Raw genomic sequence first — 24,352 nt, forward strand, 5'->3', positions numbered from 1 at the left:
CAACCTGGTGAACCTTCTCTGCACTCCCTCCAAGGCCAATATATCCTTTCGCCAATAAGGGGACCAAAACTGCGCACACTACTCCAGTTGCGGCCTTATGAGAAGTTCAGGTCAGTCACTGAGTCCTATGTCGCTGCAGATTGCACAGTATGTACTGGATATTCAGTTGTTGAGTCTATTCAAGACTGGAATTTTTTTTGTGTTTTCGGGGAATAAATGGATAAGGGGATCCGGCAGGAAAGTGGAATTGAGACCAAAGATTGGCCGTGATCTTATGGAATGACAGAGCAGGCTTGAGGTGCTATATGGCCATTGCTGCTTCAATTCATGTTCACATACCAGAAGCGTGGCACAGACTGTCACCCTGGCAGTTACACACACTCTACAAGTGTAAACACCCAACCTGCAGTGTTTGGCGAGTCAATTGGAGAGCTCATGTCAATCTGGGCCTGTGCCTCAAATCTGTGTGAGTGCATGCAGTAAAGCTCATGGCTTCATGTCCACTCTCCCCTCATTCACACTCTTTCTCCATTTCCTGCTCCCCTCTTTCCCCCGCCCCGCTCCTCCCTATCTCTTCTTTCCCCTATCTCTGTTGCCTCGTGGTGATGTCAGTGGGACTAGGCGTGGTTATGGTTGTTCAGAGAGGAAAGGAACTCAACTTGTGCATCTTCCTCAGGAAACCAGCACCTCTTGCCATCCTGCCCCAGCGTCACTCCCAGTAAACCGAGAACCCGCTCCGGAGACACCAGCCTGATTGAATACAATGGCAACGTGGTTAATGTTGGGAACTTGATCCAGAAACTGGAACGAGATGAGAGGAACCGCGCAGACATGGAAAATAAACTGGAATCAATGGAGTTGCAATTGGGTGAGTGTGTAAATGGTGTGGGAGTGGGAGATGTGCTGAAGGAAAGGTGCTGAGGGTCATTATATACACCTGGAGAGTGCCAAAGAGATTTACTCAATTGGTTCCAGGGAAGTTGAGAGACTGAACAAGCTTGACTGTTCTTGCAGTTTGGAGTCACCTGGAGTCATTTTGCTTGAGAACAGAGAAATGTAAGGGGGAGATTTAATTGAGATATTCAAACTGCTGGTTTGATTGAGTAAATAAGGAGAAACTGTTTTCACTGGGATGAGGGTCAGTAACCAGAGGCTGCGTTTAATTGGAAAAAGAGCCAGAGGAGACATGAGAATTAATGCAGAGATTTATACTTCGGAATGAAAGGGTGGTGGAAGCAGATTCAATAGTAATTTGAAAAAGGGAATTGGATAAATACTTGAAAAGGAGAAATTTAAAGAGCTAAGGGATAAGAGAGTTAAAAGTGGGGCTGATTGTATAATTCTTTGATAGAGCCGGCAGTGACACAATGGGCCGAACAGTCTCCTCTTGTGTAGTAGGGTTCTCCAATTCAGTGTAAATGGAGATTGGGGGTGGGATTGGAGATCTCAACCTGGGCATCAGGCGATTGTGTTCTGACTGATGTTTCCTGTGTAGCTGAAACTCTGGGAAAACTGTCTTCAAATGACAGTATGAACAAGTCCCTAAGCTCAGGGATGCAGGAGATGCAGAAACAGGTGTCTGAACTGGAGGATCGGGTGAAAGCAGCAGAGAAACTGAAGATGTTCTATGAACTGCGGCTCCAAGACAACACCAGGAATCTCAACTCCATGATCGAGGAGATTCAGCGCATCGTTAAAAAGGTAACAAGCCTCCGATCGTCCACACACACGCACAGCCTCCCCTCTCTGTACTGGCCCCAGTTACGTGTTAAACCCACTCTGCCATCATTCAGCAGGTCTTACTTGGAAGCCACAATGTGGAGTTACTGGGGTAAGCACAGTAAGTAGTCTCACAACACCAGGTTAAAGTCCAACAGGTTTATTTGGTAGCACGAGCTTTCGGAGCGCTGCTCCTTCATCAGGTGAGTGATGAAGGAGCAGTACTCCGAAAGCACGTGCTATCAAATAAACCTGTTGGACTTTAACCTGGTGTTGTGAGACTACTTACTTGGAAGCCACAGTTATCCTTTGGGGTGGGATAGGGGAAGCTTTTCCAGTGGGTCAGGATGTTGGCACGCGTGTGTCTACGGAGGGTGTCTCTGGGTGATGTGGGGTGTCTCTTTTGGCAGGTGGGTGGAGGTTCTATCGAGGGTTGGGGGCTGGAGTAGCTTGTTGGTGGGTAGCTGGCCTCGAGTGACTTCATGAAATCTAAAGACTTTTCTTTTCTCTCTCAGAACAACGCAGTGACCGAGAAGAAGGAGAAGTAAGAAAGGAGCCTTGTCCCCAGAGATTGAGTGTGGAGTCCCTGATAGAATACAGTGAGCTAGCATCAGATTCGTATATTGTGACCTGCTTGTACCCTTGCTTTCCTAATCTTATTAAGGCCGAACATCAATACCAAGTGACTCCAAACTGCAAATTTGCTGAATTGTACCGTGTTTTGATTTTTACATTGGTCTTGTGCATCATATTCAGGATGTACAACCGGGGAATTGAGATCAATGTGTATATTTGTGTGTAAACATCCATAATTTTGTGGTGTCCTTAGCGGGACCTGCTGTCTCTTCCTCGTATCTTTCCAATTGGAGCCAGGGGATGTAGGCTTTGCCTGGTCTCTCTCCAGTCCACATGAGCCTGTCAAGGCTTCCTTTCCCCATGTAACACATGGCAGGCTCATCAGAGCAAACAGCATTCCCTGGACTCTTGCTGGGTGCAGGCGACTGATTGTTCAACCTGGCTGGTCACAACATTCACTGAGCAAACAGTTTCAATCTCCTTTTCCATTTCTCCCCTAGACCGAGGCTTGTGGAATTAGATCTCTCTCCCTCCACAACTGCCTTTCCTTAGACCCTCGTTGTCCCATCCTCTGTCGGGATGTCACAGTATTTACAATATAAAGATTCTTCACTGTTTTTAAAATACTTGGTGTGTGTTGTGTTCATTTGTTCCAGGGTTTATTGTTGAGTTGAGCTGAGAAGCAGTGGTAGTGTTGCTATCATGTCCACTTGGACACAGCAATGTTAATACTCAGTTCTGTAGCCAGTGGGGGAGACATCAAAGCTTTGCACTTAAGAGCTGAAAGAACAGACATGCACTCAATTCATTGTGTTCACAAGACAGCGATTTGCACACGTCATTAGCAGCCCTACCCCTGCTCCGATGTTACTTTCACCCAGCTCCTTGCAGCAGTAGCTGACTGTTCTGTAGAGGCAGTGGAATGGTTGCCAAGTGAGGGACCAAATTGTCATTTCCCTGTAGACTTGCTCTTGAGGGAGCGCAGCGAAGGTTTACCAGGCTGATTCCTGGAATGGCAGGTCTGTCATATGAGGAGAGACTAAGTCAGTTAGGATTATATTCACTGGAGTTTAGAAGAATGAGAGGGGATTTCATAGAAACTTATAAAATTCTAACAGGATTAGACAGGGTCGATTCCGAAAGAATGTTCCCGATGGTGGGGAGAGTCCAGAACTAGGGGTCACAGTTTGAGGATAAGGGGTAAACCTTTTAGAACTGAGGTGAGGAGAAATTTCTTCACCCAGAGGGTGGTGAATGTGTGGAATTCACTAATCCCCCATCTTGTCAATCCCCCACACATCCTATCAGTGAATTCAAGGGAAAGCTGGATTTTGATAAAGCCAGATAAGGGTGGCACAGTGGTTTGCGCTGCTGCCTCACAGCTCCAGGGAGCCAGGTTCAATTCCGGCCTTAGGTCACGGTCTGTGTGGTGTGTACACATTCTCCTTGTGTCTGCATGGGTTTCCTCCCACAGGTTGGTTGATTGGCCATGCTACATTGCCCATTGGTGTTCAAAGTTGTGTAAGTTAGATGGATCAGCCATGCTAAATGTGCAGGGTTTTGGGGGAGAGGGCCTGGGTAGGATATTCTGTCAGAGTCTTTGCTGACTCGATGGGCCGAATGGCCTCCTCCAGCACTGTAGGGATTCGATAATTCTATTCATGCTGTGCATTCAAATAGTTAAACATTGAATCATCCCCATCAGCAGTTCACATGACTACATATAGCTGTGAAGCAAGCAAGATAGTGATTGCACAAGGTGGCACAATCAGTAGAAGTTTGAGAGTAATGAGTTTAGTTTATGCAACAACTGGCACTGGGATTAAATATGAGCACACATTTACTGTTTGCAAACTTGGGTGTTGTCGTTTGTGAACTTCAGGCAGATGGAAGATTGTACCTTAGCTCCACAGAAAGATATTGCTGTTTTCCTGATCACAAGCTGATCCAGACTCCATGGATGTTGCACTCTGGGCTGCAGACCTTTTAGTGTGAAATCAGGAATCAGCCTGTGGTCTCCGACTGTGGAATTCCTTGCACATACTGCATTGGACAGGCTTCTCTCACACCAAGTTTCAAGATTCAATATTATCTGAGGTCTTACAGCAACGACACTTTCCTGGTATCTCATTGTCCTCGGCACACCCTAATGTTATGAAAGATGCTGTGGAAATATAGGTTTTTGTGTGGATTTTGTCTCCTTACACTTCAGCCTCATTCTCCTCCACGCTTATTTACTCACATAGCTGGTGCCACTCAGCTATGGTTTCTCTAGCCTCCAAATCAGAAGATTGTGGCTTTAAGTTCTACTCCTGAGTCACGAGAACCTACAATCTGTGCTGACACTGCCATGGGGGTGCAGCACTCCAGCACCATCCTTTGCAATGAGATGTTGAATTCGAGGTTCCTTCTGCCCACTAAGGTATATACAAAAGATCCCATGACACATCCAAAGAGAGGGGAGGTTTCCCTCATGTCCTACTGATATTTATCCCTCAATCAGCATCATAAAAAGAGGTAATATGGTCGCGGTCACATTGCTGTTTGTGGGACCTTGGCTGGCATGTTTAAACAGTGAATGCAATTCAGAAATAAGCTGCGCAGACATCCTGAGGCCATTAACACTTTCGAAAGACTTACATTTATACCGTTTTTTCATCACTCTCTGCTTAACCAACCCATCACTCTTACAGCCCAGCATATCTGTACAAAAGGCTGAAGCGTTTGCAACCATCATCAGCCAGAAGTGCCGAGTGGATGATCCATCTCGGCCTCCACTGGAAGTCACCAGCATCACAGATGTCGGTGTTCAGTCAATTTGATTCACTCCAGGTGATAAAGAAATGGCTGAAGGTACTAGATGCTGCAAAGGGCCCTGACAATATCCCTGCAAAAGCACTGAAGACTGGTGCTTCAGAACTTGCCACACCCCTGGCCAAGCTGTTCTAGTACAGTTACAACACTGGCATTGACCTGTCAAAGTCAAACATTTCCCACATATGCCCAGAATACTGTACATCAAGTCTATTTTTGACCTTCAGTAAAGTGATGGAAGGGTCACTGATGGTGTCATTGAGTGGCACTTGCTTAGCAGTAACCTGCTCACTGAAGCTCAGTTTGGCTTCTACTGGGGTCACTCAACTCCTGACCTTATTACAGTCTTGGTTCAAATATGGACAAAGAGCTGAACTTCAAAGGTGAAAAAAATAACACACAAGATAGCCAATATGGAAAAAGGTCATCCAGCCCACTGATGAGCTCTCTCCAATCTTTTCTGATACAAATCTACCATCGAAACCCTTTATTCCCTTCCCTCTTGAACGCTTGTCTAATTACCACTTAATTGTATTTATACTGTTCTGCATTCTCATCACTCTAAGTTTCTTCTGAATTTCAAATTGGATTTCTTGGTGATTTACTCAATAAAAACACTCCAGCATGCTTTATTGTTTCTGCGGGATGAGATGTTCGATCCTGTCCGAACGCTGCAGCGTTAAAAGGGGATCCACAGACAATACCAGCACTGGTCCGATTGAGTCAGTTTCTGGTTGAGGAGTTGCACTCTGAGGGAGAAGATTGTGATACAGACCTTACTCCAGAGACTTGAACAGACAATCTAGGCTGACCTACTATCAAGCACTGCACTGTGAAAGGCGTTACGCTGAGGCACTCTCTTCCCTTTGAGGTTAGTGTGAAATACCTCATGGCACAAATATGAAGAGTGTGGAACTCAGCTTTCAACCAACATCATTCTGAACTAATGAGCTGGCCATTCATTTATTTGCTACTTGTGGTAACTTGCTGGGTGCAAGTTGGCAGCTGGACATCTGACATTATCACAGCAACTGCACTTCAAGAATCCTCATAGAATAGAACCATAGAAAATTACAGCTCAGAAACAGGCCTTTTGGCCCTTCTTGTCTGTGCCGAACCATTTTTTGCCTAGTCCCACTGACCTGCACTTGGACCATATCCCTCCACACCCCTCTCATCCATGAACCCGTCCAAGTTTTTCTTAAATGTTAAAAGCATTTACTACTTTATCCGGCAGCTCATTCCACACTCCCACCACTCTCGGCGTGAAGAAGCCCCCCCTAATATTCCCTTTAAACTTTTCTCCTTTCACCCTTAACCCATGCCCTCTGGTTTTTTTCTCCCCGAGCCTCAGCGGAAAAAGCCTGCTTTCATTCACTCTATCTATACCCATCAAAATCTTATACACCTCTATCAAATCTCCCCTCAATCTTCTACGCTCCAGGGAATAAAGTCCCAACCTATTCAATCTCTCTCTGTAACTCAGCTTCTCAAGTCCCGGCAACATCCTTGTGAACCTTCTCTGCACTCTTTCAACCTTATTTACATCCTTCCTGTAACTAGGTGACCAAAACTGTACACAATACTCCAAATTCGGCCTCACCAATGCCTTATATAACCTTACCATAACATAGAACATTACAGCGCAGTACAGGCCCTTCGGCCCACGATGTTGCGCCGACCAGTGGAACCAATCTAAAGCCCCTCTAATCTACACTATTCCAATATCATCCATATGTTTATCCAATAACCACTTACCTCAACGTTGACGGGTCCACTACTGCTGCAGGCAGGGCATTCCACGCCCTTACTACTCTCTGAGTAAAGAACCTACCTCTAACATCTGTCCTATATCTCTCACCCCTCAATTTAAAGCTATGTCCCCTCGTGCTAGCCAACACCATCCAGGAAAAAGGCTCTCACTATCCACCCTATCTAATCCTCTGATCATCTTGTATGCCTCTATTAAGTCACCTCTTAACCTTCTGTCTAACGAAAACAACCTCAAGCCCCTCAGTCTTTCCTCATACGATTTTCCCACCATACCAGGCAACATCCTGGTAAATCTCCTCTGCACCCTTTCCAACACTTCCACATCTTTCCTATAATGTGGCGACCAGAACTGTACGCAATACTCCAAATGCGGCCGCACCAGAGTTTTGTACAGTTGCAGCATGACCTCCTGGCTCCGAAACTCAGTCCCTCTACCAATAAAAGCTAACACACCGTACGCCTTCTTAACAACCCTATCAACCTGGGTGCCAACTTTCAGGGATCTATGCACATAGGACACCCAGATCCCTCTGTTCATCCACACTACCAAGTATCTTACCATTAGCCCAGTACTCTGTATTCCTGTTACTCCTTCCAAAGTGAATCACCTCACACTTTTCCACATTAAACTCCATTTGCCACCTCTCAGCCCAGCTCTGCAGCTTATCTATGTCCCTCTGTAACCTGCCACTTCCCTCTGCACTGTCTACAACTCCACTGACTTTAGTGTCATCCGCAAATTTACTAATCCATCCTTCTACGCCCTCATCCAAGTCATTAATAAAAATGACAAACAGCAGTGGCCCCAAAACACATCCTTGCGGTACACCACTAGTAACTGAACTCCAGGATGAATATTTCCCATCAACCACCACCCTTTGTTTTCTTACAGCGAGCCAATTCCTGATCCAAACCACTAAATCACCCTCAATCCCATGTGTCCGTATGTTCTGCAAAAGCTTACCATGGGGAACCTTATCAAACGCTTTGCTGAAATCCATATACACCACATCAACCGCTTTACCCTCATCCACCTCTTTGGTCACCTTCTCAAAGAACTCAATAAGGTTTGTGAGGCACGACCTACCCTTCACAAAACCGTGCTGACTATCCCTAATCAAATTATTCCTTTCTAGGTGATTATAAATCCTATCTCTTATAATCCTTTCCAATACTTTGCCCACAACAGAAGTAAGGCTCACCGGTCTATAATTACCAGGGTTGTCCCTACTCCCCTTCTTGAACAAGGGGACAACATTTGCTATCCTCCAGTCTTCTGGCACTGTTCCTGTAGACAATGACGACACAAAGATCAAAGCCAAAGGCTCTGCAATCTCCTCTCTGGCCTCCCAGAGAATCCGAGGATAAATCCCATCCGGCCCAGGGGACTTATCTATTTTTACCCTTTCCAGAATTGCTAACACCTCTTCCTTATGAACATCAATCCCATCCAGTCCAACAGCCTCCAACTTTTATACTCGATACTCCGATTTATAAAGGCCAATGTACCAAAGGCACTCTTTACGACCCTATCCACCTGTGACGTCACTTTTAGGGAATTCTGTACCTGTATTCCCAGATCCCTCTGTTCAACTGCACTCTTCAGAGTCCTACCATTTACCCTGTACGTTCTACTTTGGTTTGTCCTTCCAATGTGCAATATCTCACACTTAATTCCATTTGCCATTTTTCAGCCCATTTTCCTAGTTGGTCCAAATCCCTCTGCAAGCTTTGAAAACCTTCCTCACTGTCCACTGCACCTCCAATCTTTGTATCATCAGCAAACTTGCTGATCCAATTTACCACATTATCATCCAGATCATTGATATAGATGACAAACAACAATGGACCCAACACCGATCCCTGCGGCACACCACTAGTCACAGGCCTCCACTCAGAGAAGCAATCCTCCACAACCACTCTCTGGCTTCTTCCATTGAGCCAGTGTCTAATCCAATTTACTACCTCCCCATGTATACCTAGCGACTGAACCTTCCTAACTAACCTCCCATGAGGTACCTTGTCAAAGGCCTTGCTGAAATCCAGGTAGACAACATCCACCGCCTTCCCTTCATCCACTTTCCTGGTAAACCTCCTCAAAAAACTCTAATAGATTGGTCAAACATGACCTACCACGCACAAAGCCATGTTGACTCTCCCTAACAAGTCCCTGTCTATCCAAATATTTGTAGATCCTATCCCTTATCACACCTTCCAATAACTTGCCCACCACCGATGTCAAACTTACTGGCCTATAATTTCCCGGATTTCTTTTGGAACCTTTTTTAAACAACAGAACAACATGAGCCACCCTCCAATCATCCGGCACCTCCCCCGTGAATACTGACATTTTAAATATGTCTGCCAGGGCCCCTGCAAGTTCAACACGAGCTTCCCTCAAGGTCCGTGGGAATACCCTGTCCGGTCCTGGGGATTTATCCACTCTGATTTGCCTCAAGACAGCGAGCACCTCCTCCCCTTTAATCTGTAAAGGTTCCATGACCTCCCTACCTGTTTGCCCTATTTCCGTAGACTCCATGCCCGTTTCCTCAGTAAATACGGATGTTAAAAAACCATTTAGTATATCCCCCATCTCTTTTGGTTCCATACACAGTCTACCACTCTGGTCTTCAAGAGGACCAATTTTATCCTTCACTATCCTTTTGCTCCTAACCTACCTATAGAAGCTCTTTGGATTTTCCTTCACTCTGTCTGCCAAAGCAACCTCATGTCTTTTAGCCCTCCTGATTTCCCTCTTAAGTAGCTTCTTGCACTTTTTATACTCCTCGAGCATCTGAGTTAATATCAAAGTTAATTAATTTAGGTAATTAGCATATTGTTACAAGATGCCATTCTCATTAGAACATGGAAATTGTCTTTGGGAATAGGTGATAAACACTGTAGATTTCAGATTGGTGAGCAAGACAAACCCTGCAACACAAACCCACCTGTGAATGTCTAACTGGTATTCATCCTCGATTGGTTATAAAATGCATGAGGATACCCTGAGGTTGTGAGAAGCACTATATAAAGAAATGTCTTTCCACTCTTAACGGCTGCTTCACTGGGCCAAGTCCTGAGTTATCTTAATGTTTATCCACATGATTCACCTCACTGCGTGAGAAGGTAATCTTGTTATCAGATTGAACTGTAAACTAGCAATAGGGTAATGGGAATTAACAGGATGCAGATTAACAACTCATATTTACATAGTATGTTTAAGGTAATAAAATGTTCCAGGATGTTTCACACAAGTATCAAAGCAAAATTTAAAACCAAGCTTTGGAAGGATTTAGCCAAAAACTTTGTCAACAAGGTTGATTTGAGGGGGAGCCTTTCAGTGGGAAAGTGCCAGAGTAAAGTTTATTTATTAGTGTCATAAGTAGGCTTACATTAACACTGCAATGAAGTTACTATGAAAATCCCCCAGTCGCCACACTCCTGCACCTGTTTGGGTACACTGAGGGTGAATTTAGCATAGCCAGTGCACCTAACCAGCATGTCTTTCAGACTGTGGGAGGAAACCGGAGCACCCAGAGGAAACCCACGCAGACACGGGGAGAACGTGCAGACTCCACACAGACAGTGACCCCAGCCAGGAATCGAACCCAGGTTCCTGGCGCTGTGAGGCAGCAGTGTTAACCACTGTGTCACCGTGCCATCCTAGAGGTTGAGGGAGTGAATTCCATGGTTTGGGGCTTAAATCACCAATAATGGGGCAATGAAAATGAGGAATGTGTAATGGTCTGAATGAAAGGAATGTCAGTATATCTTTGGAAGGGAATGGGTGTGGTGGGTTTGGAGGAGGTTACAGAGTTACAGTGAGACCATGGAGGCACTTGAAAACAAGGGTGAAAATTTTAAAATCAAGGGCAGCCTTACTGTAATAACAAAAGCTCCGGGTGGGGATGGAGTAACAACTATTTATTTATAGGAAAGGAAAACTATTTATCACTGAAGAAACAGCAAATCCATAACTAAACAACCTGCTGACTGAGGTCACAGCTGCAGGTTTCCAGCCTCCGTTCCATCTGACACTTACTTTCATCCTGTTTATTTGTCACATGCACCCTGAGATTTGCCGAAATCTCGGATGAGAAAACTCACGTGATTGCCAAGGTCGCCACTACAGTTACTGAGAAGGGGATCCAGTGTAGGTCTGAGAGAATGGGATCATGGGTGAACAGGGCTTGGTGTTAGTTCAGAAACAAGAAACTAAAGATTTTGATGATAGCAAGTTTGTAGAGGATAGAAAGTGGGAGGTTGGTCAGAATTGAGTAACTAAGGATGCAGGGACGTACTGGGATATGGACCTTGAGAGTCCCATTCTCCAGTCAGCAGATTTGACTTCCTAAAGGTACAATATTGGAAAACTGATAACACTGATGATATTGGTGACAGGAATGTTAGGATGCTTCTGATATTGTTAACTGATATGGGTGATATTGATATTGCATATAGATGTTGATATTAATGTGTTAGACTTCACCTCATTGGCACTTTGTGTCATTAACGAAGCTTAAATGATCAAATTCTATTGTGCAGAAGTTTAGTGATGAAAAGCTTTAGTTTATCCGATTGGGTTGTTGTTAAGATGTCTTTTAGTTGGCATCTCCATAACTGTAGCTTCAGGAATATGAAGTGAGGGCATATTTTCTCGTTTGGGTGCCAGTGAGTCTAACATTTCCAGTAAATGGAAGCTAAATCTAAGATTACTGAGAAGATGCCCAGAGGACTCTGTTCGCAAGGCCTCTGGTCAAAAAAAGGTTAAAGTTCAGGTCAGTTTGCTGTGGGGAAACCAGAAGCACTCTTCCTATTGATCAAGAATTGCAAATATTTAGTTCAAAGTTATTAGATGTTTTGATGTTTGGGTGTTCAGACTTGGGCTGAGTGTTGTGAAAGCTGCTTGCAAAGAGTGTAAGAATAGCGGAGCATCACGGGGGTATTTGTGTTTGCCAGGGGAGAGCATTTGTCTCAGGACAGTTGCTGGGGGGCATTGGTTGTGAGAAAATCACGGGTCAGTAGTAGAGCACTTTCTAAGAAGTTAACATTGCCAGTTGTCTGGCAGTCACCTGAGGTAGGTTGGGGGGTGCTGTCAGAACCCAGATCAATATTCAAATCCATGATTAGGGCTAAAATCATTGCCTTTGTTAGAACACTTTCCACCGCAGTGACTCACCAAGGCTGCTTGGACAGCACCTTCCAAACCTGCAACCTCCACTAGCTCAGAGGACAAGGACAGCAATTGCGGGTACAATTTTATTTTCTAAAAAGCATTTAGATAGTTACATGGGTAAAATGGGTATAGAGGGATTTACAGAGTAAATGCGGGCAATTGGGATTAGCTTAGGTGTTTTTTAAAAAAAAAGAGCAGCATGCACATGTTGGGCCGAAGGGCCTGTTTCCATGCTGTAAACCTCTATGACTCTATGACAGCAGATACATGAGAACACCACCACCAGTAAGTTCCCCTCCAAGTCACACAGCACCCGATTTGGAAATATATCACTGTTCCTTCACTGTCGCTGGGTCAAAATCCTGGAACCCTCTCCCTAACAGCACTGTGGCTGTACCCACACCACATGGACTGCAGTGGTCCAAGAAGGCAGCTCACCAGCACTTGCTCGCGGGCAGTAAATGCTTGTCTAGCCGGTCACATCCACATCCTGTAAAATCAATTTAAACAGAAAGTGGAAGGTGCCACTGTGACTCACATGAGTTCAGTAAAGAAAACGATGCAATTCCTATTAACAACCTGACTTCATCAGTCACACCTGGAACTGAGCCATTGTCTGGTTCCTATTCCGGTAATCCGCTGAGTCAATTATCCAACTCATCAAGTCCACATGCTCACCTATTTTAAAATCAAAGACTGGAAATCCAGAATAGAAACCGAAAATACTGGGAACAGTGGTCAGGTCGAGCAGCATCTGTGCAGCAAGGGACAATTTTAACCATTTCATGAGAACTGAGTCAGGTTACCTGAAGCACGAGTATAATTTTCCTCCACGGATACTGACTGACCTGTTAAGGATGTGCAGCTTTCTCTGTTTTTTATTACACCCATTGTTCAGTGTTAGTTTTAACAGTCCAGTCTGCCCTTATTTAAAATGGAATCTGTGTCGTACTATAACAGAAATAATGTCTGCTCCTTATCTGTGTTCCAAACTCCAGAAAAAGAACTTATCTTGGTGACAGCGGTATCCCTTTAATTTGGATTGAACAGGGCGGAGTCACCTGTTCTCTGACTCTCAGCAGGTAGAGCAGTCAGTGTGAGCTGCATTGATCAGAGCTGTCTTCTGTTATGGCTAAAATGACCGATTCCCTGGCTGCTTCATACAGTATCAAAGCCAGAGCGCTGATTTTCACAGTGCAGAAATTCTACCCTCCCCACTTCAGCAAGCGGCTTGGAGCTTCAAATGACACCAAGAAACTTCACAGTGTTCTGTTCAATCTGGGTTTTGAGGTGACGTTTAAAATCGATTACACAGCAGAGGAGATTCTGCAAGAGTACAGGGAAGGTAAGTGACTCGGGAGAGAGCGAGATTAAACTGAGCAGAATATAAAGGGTGAGCTTGAGAGTGGGATTGGACTGGGTGGGATATTAAACAGTATGAGGAGTGACCCAGGATTATGGGGACCCAGGTTCGAATCCCATCACAGCAGATGGCAAAATTTGACTTCAATAAAAATATGGAATTTGAAGTCTATAGCCATGAAACCATCGTCAATTGTCATGAAGACCCATCTGGTTCATTAATGTCCTTTAGGGAAGGAAATCTGCTGCCCTTACCTGATCTGGCCAACACGTGACTCCAGACGCACAGCAATGTGGTTGATCCTGAAATGCCCTCTGAAATGGAAACGGTCCAGCAAGACACTCAATTCATAGAATCGTGGAAGTTTACAGCATGAAAACAGGCCATTTGGCCCAACTTGTCCATGCCACCCTTTTTTTTAAACCCCTAAGCTAGTCCCAAGTGCCCGCATTTGGCTCATATCCCTCTATACCCATCTTACCCATGTAACTGTCTAAATGCTTTTTAAAAGACAAAATTGTACCCACCTCTACTACTACCTCTGGCAGCTTGTTCCAGACACTCACCACCCTCTGTGTGAAAAAATTGCCCCTCTGGACACTCTTGTATCTCTGCCCTCTCACCTTAAACCTATGCCCTCTAGTTTTAGACTCCCCTATCTTTGGGAGGAGATATTGACTTTCTAGCTGATCTATGCCCCTCATTATTTTATAGACCTCTATAAGATCACCCCTCAGCCTCCTACGCTCCAGAGAAAAATGTCCCAGTCTATCAAGCCTCTCCTTATAACTCAAACCGTCAAGTCCCAGTATCATCCTAGTAAATCTTTTCTGCACTCTTTCTAGTTTAATAATATCCTTTCTATAATAGGGTGACCAGTTTTGCACACAGTATTCCAAGTGTGGCCTTACCAATGTCTTGTACAACTTCAACAAGATATTCCAACTCCTGTATTCAATGTTCTGACCAATGAAACCAAGCATGCTGAATGCCTTCTTCACCACTCTGTCCACCTGTGACTCCACTTTCAAGGAGCTATGAACCTGTACCCCTAGATCTCTTTGTTCTGTAACTCTCCCCAACGCCCTACCATTAACTGAGTAAGTCCTGCCCTGGTTCAATCTATCAAAATGCATTTATCTAAATTAAACTCCATCTGCCATTCATCAGCCCACTGGCCCAGTTCAAGGGCAGTTAGGGATGGGCAATAAATGCTGGCCCAGCCAGCGACACCCACATCCCAAGAATGAGCAAAGGAAATAAGCGGGAGAGTGGGAAAAGGCTGGATGGGATATTAAAGTAAAAGTCTAACAACACCAACCTGACGAAGGGGCAGCGCTCCGAAAGCTAGTAGCATTTGCTACCAAATAAACCTGTTGGACTTTAACCTGGTGTTGAGATTTCTTACTGTGTTTACCCCAGTCCAACGCCGGCATCTCCACATCATGGGATATTAAAGACAATAAGAAGTCTAACAACACCAGGTTAAAGTCCAACAGGTTTATTTGGTAGCAAAAACCACATCATGGGATATTAAAGGCCATGGGGATTGAATGGGAGAGTGGGATTAGTTAATGCAGTATCGGGTATATACAATGTTTGGATCCTCCCTCAGTGATATCCTTCCCCTGCCCACCCCCACTCACAGAAAGCTGTCGGACTCATGGCTCCTGCTTCATCTCAATAATCTCCAGCCATGGTGAGGAAGGAGTGATTTATGGATCAGACTGTCGCCCGGTTAATCTCGGAGACATTTATTCCATGTTCACACCACACAACTGCCCATCACTTGCTGGGAAACCAAAGATCTTCTTCATACAGGTACGTGTGTCTATACTGAGCAAAAATTTAGATTCTTATTTCCCACCCCTATCTGTGCTTGTTCTCATATTCTCTGTATCTGTACATGATCCAAAATAATAAAATATTCTTCAGTCACATCATATAAAAGGCAAGTTGGACTTGGAATAGAGTCGTTAAACAAAGAACAAAGAACAGTACAGCACAGGAAACAGGCCCTTCGGCCCTCCAAGCCTGTGCCGCTCCTTGGTCCAACTAGACCAATCGTTTGTATCCCTCCATTCCCAGGCTGCTCATGTGACTATCCAGGTAAGTCTTAAACGATGTCAGCGTGCCTGCCTCCACCACCCTACTTGGCAGCGCATTCCAGGTCCCCACCACCCTCTGTGTAAAAAACGTCCCTCTGATGTCTGAGTTATACTTCGCCCCTCTCAGCTTGAGCTCGTGATCGTCACCTCCGACCTGGGAAAAAGTTTCCCACTGTTCACCCTATCTATACCCTTCATAATCTTGTATACCTCTATTAGATCTCCCCTCATTCTCCGTCTCTCCAAGGAGAACAACCCCAGTCTACCCAATCTCTCCTCATAGCTAAGACCCTCCATACCAGGCAACATCCTGGTAAACCTTCTCTGCACTCTCTCCAATGCCTCCACGTCCTTCTGGTAGTGCGGCGACCAGAACTGGACGCAGTACTCCAAATGTGGCCTAACCAGCGTTCTATACAGCTGCATCATCAGACTCCAGCTTTTATACTCTATACCCCGTCCTATAAAGGCAAGCATACCATATGCCTTCTTCACCACCTTCTCCACCTGTGTTGCCACCTTCAAGGATTTGTGGACTTGCACACCTAGGTCCCTCTGTGTTTCTATACTCCTGATGACTCTGCCATTTATTGTATAACTCCTCCCTACATTATTTCTTCCAAAATGCATCACTTCGCATTTATCCGGATTAAATTCCATCTGCCACCCCGCCGCCCAATTTTCCAGCCTATCTATATCCTGCTGTATTGCCCGACAATGCTCTTCGCTATCCGCAATTCCAGCCATCTTCGTGTCATCCGCAAACTTGCTGATTACACCAGTTACACCTTCTTCCAAATCATTTATATATATCACAAATAGGGCAGACAGGAGAGAAATTCCACGTAGAGTAGCAGAATTGTAGAAATATTAATGACCTTCAGTGAGATGGAATGGTAGATGTGACAACAGAAATTTGATGAGAATTTATGATAGAGAAAAATATTTTAAAAAGACGAATTAAAGAAAAGAAAATCTCTCAGCTGGATGGACTGTATCTGTACAATGAAAATACATCTCGGGAAGAGCTAGCAGAAAGACGATTAGATCTCCGTAATAATAAGGTCATTAACCCTGATAAATGTGAGGTGATTCATTTTGGTAGGACTAATTTAAATGTGGATTACAGGGTCAAAGGTAGGGTTCTGAAGACTGTGGAGGAACAGAGAGATCTTGGGGTCCATATCCACAGATCTCTAAAGGTTGCCACTCAAGTGGATAGAGCTGTGAAGAAGGCCTATAGTGTGTTAGCTTTTATTAACAGGGGGTTGGAGTTTAAGAGCCGTGGGGTTATGCTGCAACTGTACAGGACCTTGGTGAGACCACATTTGGAATATTGTGTGCAGTTCTGGTCACCTCACTATAAGAAGGATGTGGAAGCACTGGAAAGAGTGCAGAGGAGATTTACCAGGATGCTGCCTGGTTTGGAGGGTAGGTCTTATGAGGAAAGGTTGAGGGAGCTAGGGCTGTTCTCTCTGGAGCGGAGGAGGCTGAGGGGAGACTTAATAGAGGTTTATAAAATGATGAAGGGGATAGATAGAGAGAACGTTCAAAGACTATTTCCTCGGGTGGATGGAGCTATTACAAGGGGGCATAACTATAGGGTTCGTGGTGGGAGATACAGGAAGGATGTCCGAGGTACGTTCTTTACGCAGAGAGTGGTTGGGGTGTGGAATGGACTGCCTGCAGTGATAGTGGAGTCAGACACTTTAGGAACATTTAAGCGGTTATTGGATAGGCACATGAAGCACACCAGGATGATAGGGAGTGGGATAGCTTGATCTTGGTTTCAGATAAAGCTCGGCACAACATCGTGGGCCGAAGGGCCTGTTCTGTGCTGTACTGTTCTATGTTCTATAATTAGTTTGAAGAAAGTGTGGTGCCAGAGGGCTGATGGATAATTGATGTCATAGCTGTTTACAGGAAAAGACATGGAGATCGGGCAGTTTAACACCTGTGGCAGGAAAACTGGTGGAATCTTTACTGAAGGAGAGAAATTAAAAAGCAAGAAGCTAAAAACACATCATCAGCAGAACTCCCAAAAGAAAGTCTTGACAAATTCATTCTTTAGAGAAATTATTATCCACTATTTATCTTCTCCTTGATTTATTTTGGAATCAAAAGTTTCTAAAATTGCATATAACAACTTGGTGGTTGTTGGGAGTGTGCCATCGGCAAGCGGGGAAGGGGGTGCCATCGGCAAGCGGGGGTGGGGGGGTGCCATCGGCAAGTGGGGATGGGGGGTGCCATCGGCAAACGGAGGTGGGGGGGTGACGTGCGTGAGCAGGGGTGGGGGGTGCCATCGGCAAGCGGGGGCAGGGGAGGTGCCATGGGCAAGCGGTAGGGGGAAGGAGGGTGGATGGTCACTGCTGAGGACAACTGCAACAAAGTACCGGTTATTTGTGAAGGAGCAGAATGGGAGTATTATTTTCAGCACGGGCAAATGTGAGATTTTAGACTGGTGAGAAAATAAGAGGTTCTATTTTCTTAGGAAATAAGAATCTAAATGGCGAATGAAGGGCAAGGGCCAGGACCAATATATAAATGGCTGCCAGTCATGATGCAGGTCATTAAAGCCATAAAAAAACAAACCATTACGGAAGCCATTACGGAGACTTGGATGTCTCAGGGACAGGACTGGATACTCCAGGTGCCGGGATTCAGATGTTTCAGGAAGGACAGGGAGGGAGGCAAGAGAGGGGGTGGAGTGGCACTGCTGATCAAGGATAGTGTCACAGCTGTAGAGAAGATGTATGCTGTGGAGGGATTGTCCACAGAGTCTCTGTGGGTGGAAGTTCGGAGTGGGAAGGGGTCGATCACTTTGCTGGGAGTTTTCTATAGGCCGCCCAATAGTAACAGGGAGGTGGAGGAGCAGATAGGGAAACAGATCCTGAAGAGATGCAGTAATAGCAGAGTTGTTGTGATGGGAGACTTTAATTTCCCAAACATAGATTGGAATATCCCTAGGGTAAGGGGATTGGATGGGGAGGAGTTCGTTAGGTGTGTTCAGGAGGGTTTCCTGACACAGCATGTGGACAAGCCTACAAGAGGAGAGGCTGTACTTGATCTGATACTGACCAATGAGCCTGGACAGGTGTCAGATCTCTCAGTGGGAGAGCATCTTGGGGATAGCGATCATAACTCTATCTCCTTTATACTTGCATTGGAAAAAGAGAGGATCAGGCAAGCTAGGAAAGCGTTTATATGGAGTAAGGGGAAATATGAAGACATAAGGCAGCAAATTAGAGGAGTAAATTGGAAGGAGGTATTCTCGGGGAAATCTACTGAAGAGAGGTGGCAGTTTTTCAAGGAATGTCTGTCTAGGGTTCTACAGGACAATGTTCCGAGCAGACAGGGAGGAGTTGGTAGGTTAAAGGAACAGTGGTGCACGAAAGCTGTGCGGGACCTAGTCGAGAAGAAAAGGAAAGCGTACAAAAGGTTCAGAGAGTTTGGCGAAGATAGGGATCTAGATGAGTATACGGCTTGTAGGAAGGGACTAAAGAAGGAAATTAGGAGAGCCAGAAGGGGTCACGAGAAGGCCTTGGCGAGTAGAATTAGGGAAAACCCTAAGGTATTCTATAAATATGTGAAGAGTAAAAGGATGAGACGTGAAGGAATAGGGCCTATAAAAGGTGAAGGTGGGAATATCAGTACGGAACCAGTAGAAATGGCAGAGGTGCTTAGTGAGTATTTTGCCTCGGTTTTCACAGAGGAGAAGGACATGGGTGGATGTACTGTGGGCTTGCGGTGGACTGAAAAGATTGTGTATGTGGACTTTAACAAAGAGGTTGTGCTGGAATCTTTGAATGGCATCAAGATAGATAAGTCGCCGGGTCCGGATGGGATGTACCCCAGGTTACTGTGGGAGGCGAGGGAAGAGATTGCAGAGCCTCTGGCGATGATCTTTGCGTCGTCAATGGAGACGGGAGAGGTGCCGGAGGATTGCGGATGTGGTTCCTATTTTCAAGAAGGGGAATAGGGATAGCCCAGGTAATTACCGACCGGTGAGTCTAACCTCAGTGGTTGGTAAGCTGATGGAGAAGATCCTGAGGGACAAGATTTATGAGCATTTGGAGAGGTTTAGTATGCTCAAGAATACTCAGCATGGCTTTGTCAAAGGCAGATCGTGCCTTATGAGCCTGGTGGAGTTCTTTGAAAATGTGACTAAACACATTGACGAAGGGAAAGCGGTAGATGTGGTTTATATGGATTTTAGCAAGGCGTTCAATAAGGTCCCCCATGCAAGGCTTCTAGAAAAAGTGAGAGGGCATGGGATCCAAGGGGCTGCTGCCCTGTGGATCCAGAACTGGCTTGTCCAAAGGAGGCAGAGAGTGTGTATAGATGGGTCTTTTTCTAAATGGAGGTCGGTCACCAGTGGTGTGCCCCAGGGATCTGTTCTGGGACCCTTGCTGTTTGTCATTTTCATAAATGACCTGGATGAGGAAGTGGAGGGATGGGTTGGTAAGTTTGCTGATGACACAAAGGTTGGTGGGGTTGTGGATAGTCTGGAGGGATGTCAGAAGTTACAGAGGGACATAGATAGGATGCAAGACTGGGCGGAGAAGTGGCAGATGGACTTCAACCCAGATACATGCGTCGTGGTCCATTTTGGCAGGTCGAATGGGATGAAGGAGTACAATATAAAGGGAAAGACTCTTCGTACTGTCGAGGATCAGAAGGACCTTGGGGTCCGGGTCCATAGGACTCTAAAATCGGCCCCGCAGGTGGAAGAGGTGGTTAAGAAGGCGTATGGTGTGCTGGCCTTTATCAATCGAGGGATTGGGTTTAGGAGTCTGGGGATAATGATGCAGCTATATAAGACCCTCGTCAGACCCCACTTGGAGTACTGTGCTCAGTTCTGGTCGCCTCATTACAGGAGGGATGTGGAAAAGATTGAAAGGGAGCAGAGGAGATTTACAAGGATGTTGCCTGGATTGGTTGGCATGCCTTATGAGGATAGGCTGAGGGAGAGACTCCTGGATGAGTACATGGGACTTAATAGGATGGAGGGTGATAGGTAGGCCTAGAAGGTAGGGATGTGTTCGGCACAACTTGTGGGGCCAAAGGGCCTGTTTTGTGCTGTAGTTTTCTATGTTTCTCTAAAACTCAGATTGATTGGTGAAGGAGCAGAATTGAGAAACAGAGAAATTGTGCAAGACCGAGTGAACCTTAATGAGATCACAGGAAGGAACTGCGTACAGTCTGATCACCTCATCATTAAATGGATAAAGAGCTACTGGATTTATAAGGATAATACCAGAAATGTGCAGGTGTACATGTAAAGAAAGGACTGCAGGGAGATAGGAATGTTTCTGATGGAATGGATATAGAGGGAACGCTTCCACTTGTGGGAAAAGTAAAACCGGAGGCAAGCAAAGTAAAATTCAACAGAAATAACAGAGTGGTGAAAATGTGGAACTTGCTGCCATGGAGTAGCTGAGGTGAATAGCTTTGATCAACTTAAGGGAAAGCTAGATAAATAGACAAAGCATAAAGCATGAGAAGGATATGGTGATGGGGTGAAGAACAGGCTCTGTGGACCATAAATACTGATATGGACCAGTTGGGCCAAATGGCCTGTTTCTGTGCTGTAAATGTTATGTAATTGTGTAGCCACGTACGTACATGTCCAATCTGTGCTGTCCCCCTGAGTCTGTGCCTGATTTGCCAGAGTACCTACGTACCTGCCCCATCGTGTGCTAACATTGCTTTTCTCAGGCCTGCAGAGGCTCAGAGCTGGATGATGGAGTGTATGTGGAAACTGACGGAGTGACTGAAATGGACAGTGGCTGTTCTCTACAGAATTCCTTCTCACATTATGAAGCAGTGCCCGAAGATACTGTTGTCCATTTCTCCACTAGTCCTGGTAGGTATTGCAGAATGTTTGGACATCCAGCATTCAGGCAACTCAGCAGGGAGAAGAACAGAGGGGAAGAAGGAAGAAGAGAAAGAAAAGAGAGGGAGGAAAGAGAAAGTGACTGGGAGAGTGAGAGAGAATGGAGGGCGTGGGGAAGAGAGGAGGATGGACATAATGTGAGGCAGAGGAGAGGAGAAAAGACAGAATCACTCATGCACTCATTTGTACCTTATTTACATTCCTCCCAACCTGTCACTACCCTCACAATCAAATTTATGCACACACTCACCTGGGGAGGTGATGGTCTAGTGGTATTATCACTTGACTATTAATCCAGAAACTCAGCTAATGTTCTGGGGACCCGCCACGGCAGATTGTGGAATTTGAATTCAATACAAAATATCTGGAATTAAGAATCTATTGATGACCATGTAACCATAGGCGATTGTCAGAAAAAACACATCTGGTTCACTAATGTCTTTTAGGGAAGGAAATCTGCCGTCCTTACCCGGTCTGGCCTACATGTAACTACAGAGCCACAGCAATGTGGTTGACTCTCAACTGCCGTCAGGCAACAAGGGATGAGCAATAAATGCTGACCCAGCCAACGACGCACATGTCCCACGAACGAATTTTAAAAACTCACATTTGCACTCTCTCATACTCACCACACTGAGTTTTCTGTGGTTAGTTCAAGGACCATAGCTGGGCCTCAGTCATTTACATCTATATTAAAGACTCAATAGGGAGGCAAATGGAATGTTGGCCTTTATTTCAAAGGGAATGGAATATAAAAATAGGCAAGACTTGCTAAAACTGTACAAGGCACAAGTTAGACCAGACCTGTGAACAGTTTTGGTCTCCTTATCTAAGGAAAGATATACTGACATTGGAGGCAGTCCAGAGAAGGTTCACGAGGTTGATACCAGGTATGGAGGGATTTTCTTACGAGGAGAGATTGAGTAGGTTGGGCCTGTACTGATTGGAGTTTGGAAAAATGAGAGGTGACCTTATTGAGAGATATAGGATTCTCAGGAGGTTGACAGGGTGGAAGCTCTGGGAGAGTCTGGGACCAGAGACCACAATCTCAGAGTAAGGGTTCACCCATTTAAGACAGATGAGAAGGAATGTGTTCACTCACAGGGTAGTGAGGGGGCTGCAGAGACTAAGTCTGTTCAAGGCTGAGATAGACAGATTTTTAATCAGTCAGGGAGTGAACGGTTATGCGGATAAGATGGGAAAATTAAGTTGAGGATTATCACATCAGATCAGTCCTCCCTCCCGCTCCCCTCCCCCCCCCCGCTCCCCTCCCCCCCCCCGCTCCCCTCCCCCCCCCCGCTCCCCTCCCCCCCCGCTCCCCTCCCCCCCGCTCCCCTCCCCCCGCTCCCCTCCCCCCGCTCCCCTCCCCCCGCTGCTCCCCTCCCCCCCGCTCCCCTCCCCCCCGCTCCCCTCCCCCCGCTCCCCTCCCTCCTGCTCCCCTCCCCCCGCCGCTCCCCTCCCCCCGCTCCCCTCCCCCGCTCCCCTCCCCCCCCGCTCCCCTCCCCCCCGCTCCCCTCCCCCCCCGCTCCCCTCCCCCCCGCTCCCCTCCCCCCTCGCTCCCCTCCCCCCCGCTCCCCTCCCCCCCGCTACCCTCCCCCCGCCGCTCCCCTCCCCCCGCCGCTCCCCTCCCCCCGCCGCTCCCCTCCCCCCGCTCCCCTCCCCCCCGCTCCCCTTCCCCCCGCTCCCCTTCCCCCCCGCTCCCCTCCCCCCCCCCGCTCCCCTCCCCCCGCCGCTCCCCTCCCCCCCCGCTCCCCTCCCCCCGCCGCTCCCCCACCCTCCTCTCCCCCCTCCTCTCCCCCCCCGCTCCCCTCCCCCCGCCGATCCCCTCCTCCTCTCCCCCCCCCTCCCCCCCTCCTCTCCCCCCTCCCCTCCCCTCCTCTCCCCCCCCTCCCCTCTTCTCCCCCCCCTCCCCCCCTCCTCTCCCCCCCCTCCCCCCCTCCTCTCCCCCCCCTCCCCCCTCCTCTCCCCCCCTCCTCCCCCACTCCTCTCCCCCCCTCCCCCCCTCCTCTCCCCCCCCTCCCCCTCCTCTCCCCCCCCCCTCCCTCTCCCCCCCCCCCTCCTCTCCCCCCCTCCCCCCCTCCTCTCCCCCCTCCCCCCCTCCTCCCCCCCTCCTCTCGCCCCCCTCCCCGCCTCCTCTCCCCCCCCTCCCCCCCTCCTCTCCCCCCCCTCCCCCCCTCCTCTCCCCCCCTCCTCTCCCCCCTCCTCTCCCCCCCTCCTCTCCCCCCCTCCTCTCCCCCCTCCTCTCCCCCCCTCCTCTCCCCCCCTCCTCTCCCCCCCCCGCTCCCCTCCCCCCCCGCTCCCCTCCCCCGCCCGCTCCCCTCCCCCCCGCCTGCTCCCCTCCCCCCCACACCCGCCGCTCCCCTCCCCCCCCGCCCGCTCCCCTCCCCCCTCCTCCCCGCTCCCCTCCCCCCTCTGCTCCCCTCCACCCTGCTCTTCCCCCTCCCCTCCTCCTCTTCCCTCCCCTCCTCCTCTTCCCTCCCCTCCCCACCCTCCTCCCCCCTCTCTCCTCCCACCTCTCTCCCCCCTTCTCCCACCTCTCCCCCCCCCTCCTCCCCTCTCCCACCTCTCCCCCCCCTCCTCTCCCCCCTCTCTCCCCCCCTCTCTCCCCCCCTCTCCCCCCCTCTCTCCCCCCTTCTCTCCCCCCCTCTCTCCCCCCCTCCTCTCCCCCCCTCCTCTCCCCCCCTCTCTCCCCCCCTCCTCTCCCCCCCTCTCTCCCCCCCTCTCTCCCCCCCCCTCTCTCCCCCCCTCCTCTCCCCCCCTCTCCTCCCCCTCTCCACCCCTCACCTCCCCCTCCCCCTTCTCCCCACCCTCCCCCCTCTCCCCCCCTCCCCCTCCTCCCCCCTCTCCCCCCCCTCCTCCCTCTCCCCCCCCCCCTCCCCCCTCCTCCCCCCTCCTCTCTCCCCCCTCCTCTCTCCCCCCTCCTCTCT

General features: G+C 47.7%; 2 protein-coding genes across 3 annotated transcripts in view; both read left to right on the plus strand.

Annotated features, from left to right (window-relative positions):
* LOC144510204 (cell division cycle and apoptosis regulator protein 1-like) overlaps positions 1–2,921 on the plus strand; it is an 87,197-nt gene extending 84,276 nt beyond the window's left edge. For both annotated transcript variants that reach the window (XM_078239694.1, XM_078239695.1), the window contains 3 exons: positions 677–868; positions 1,496–1,701; positions 2,235–2,921. In XM_078239694.1, coding sequence (XP_078095820.1) covers positions 677–868; positions 1,496–1,701; positions 2,235–2,267 — 431 coding nt within the window. In that variant the 3' untranslated portion in view covers positions 2,268–2,921. The remainder of the gene's footprint in view (positions 1–676; positions 869–1,495; positions 1,702–2,234) is intronic.
* A 10,265-nt stretch (positions 2,922–13,186) lies between these two features.
* The window catches only part of LOC144509732 (caspase drICE-like), a 23,092-nt gene continuing 11,926 nt past the window's right edge, over positions 13,187–24,352 (plus strand). The window contains exons 1-3 of the mRNA XM_078238511.1: positions 13,187–13,403; positions 15,070–15,242; positions 21,248–21,399. Of these exons, the coding sequence (XP_078094637.1) occupies positions 13,187–13,403; positions 15,070–15,242; positions 21,248–21,399 (542 nt within the window). The remainder of the gene's footprint in view (positions 13,404–15,069; positions 15,243–21,247; positions 21,400–24,352) is intronic.

Source organism: Mustelus asterias, chromosome 22, assembly GCF_964213995.1.
Source record: "Mustelus asterias chromosome 22, sMusAst1.hap1.1, whole genome shotgun sequence".
NCBI classification, from domain to species: Eukaryota; Metazoa; Chordata; class Chondrichthyes; order Carcharhiniformes; family Triakidae; genus Mustelus; species Mustelus asterias.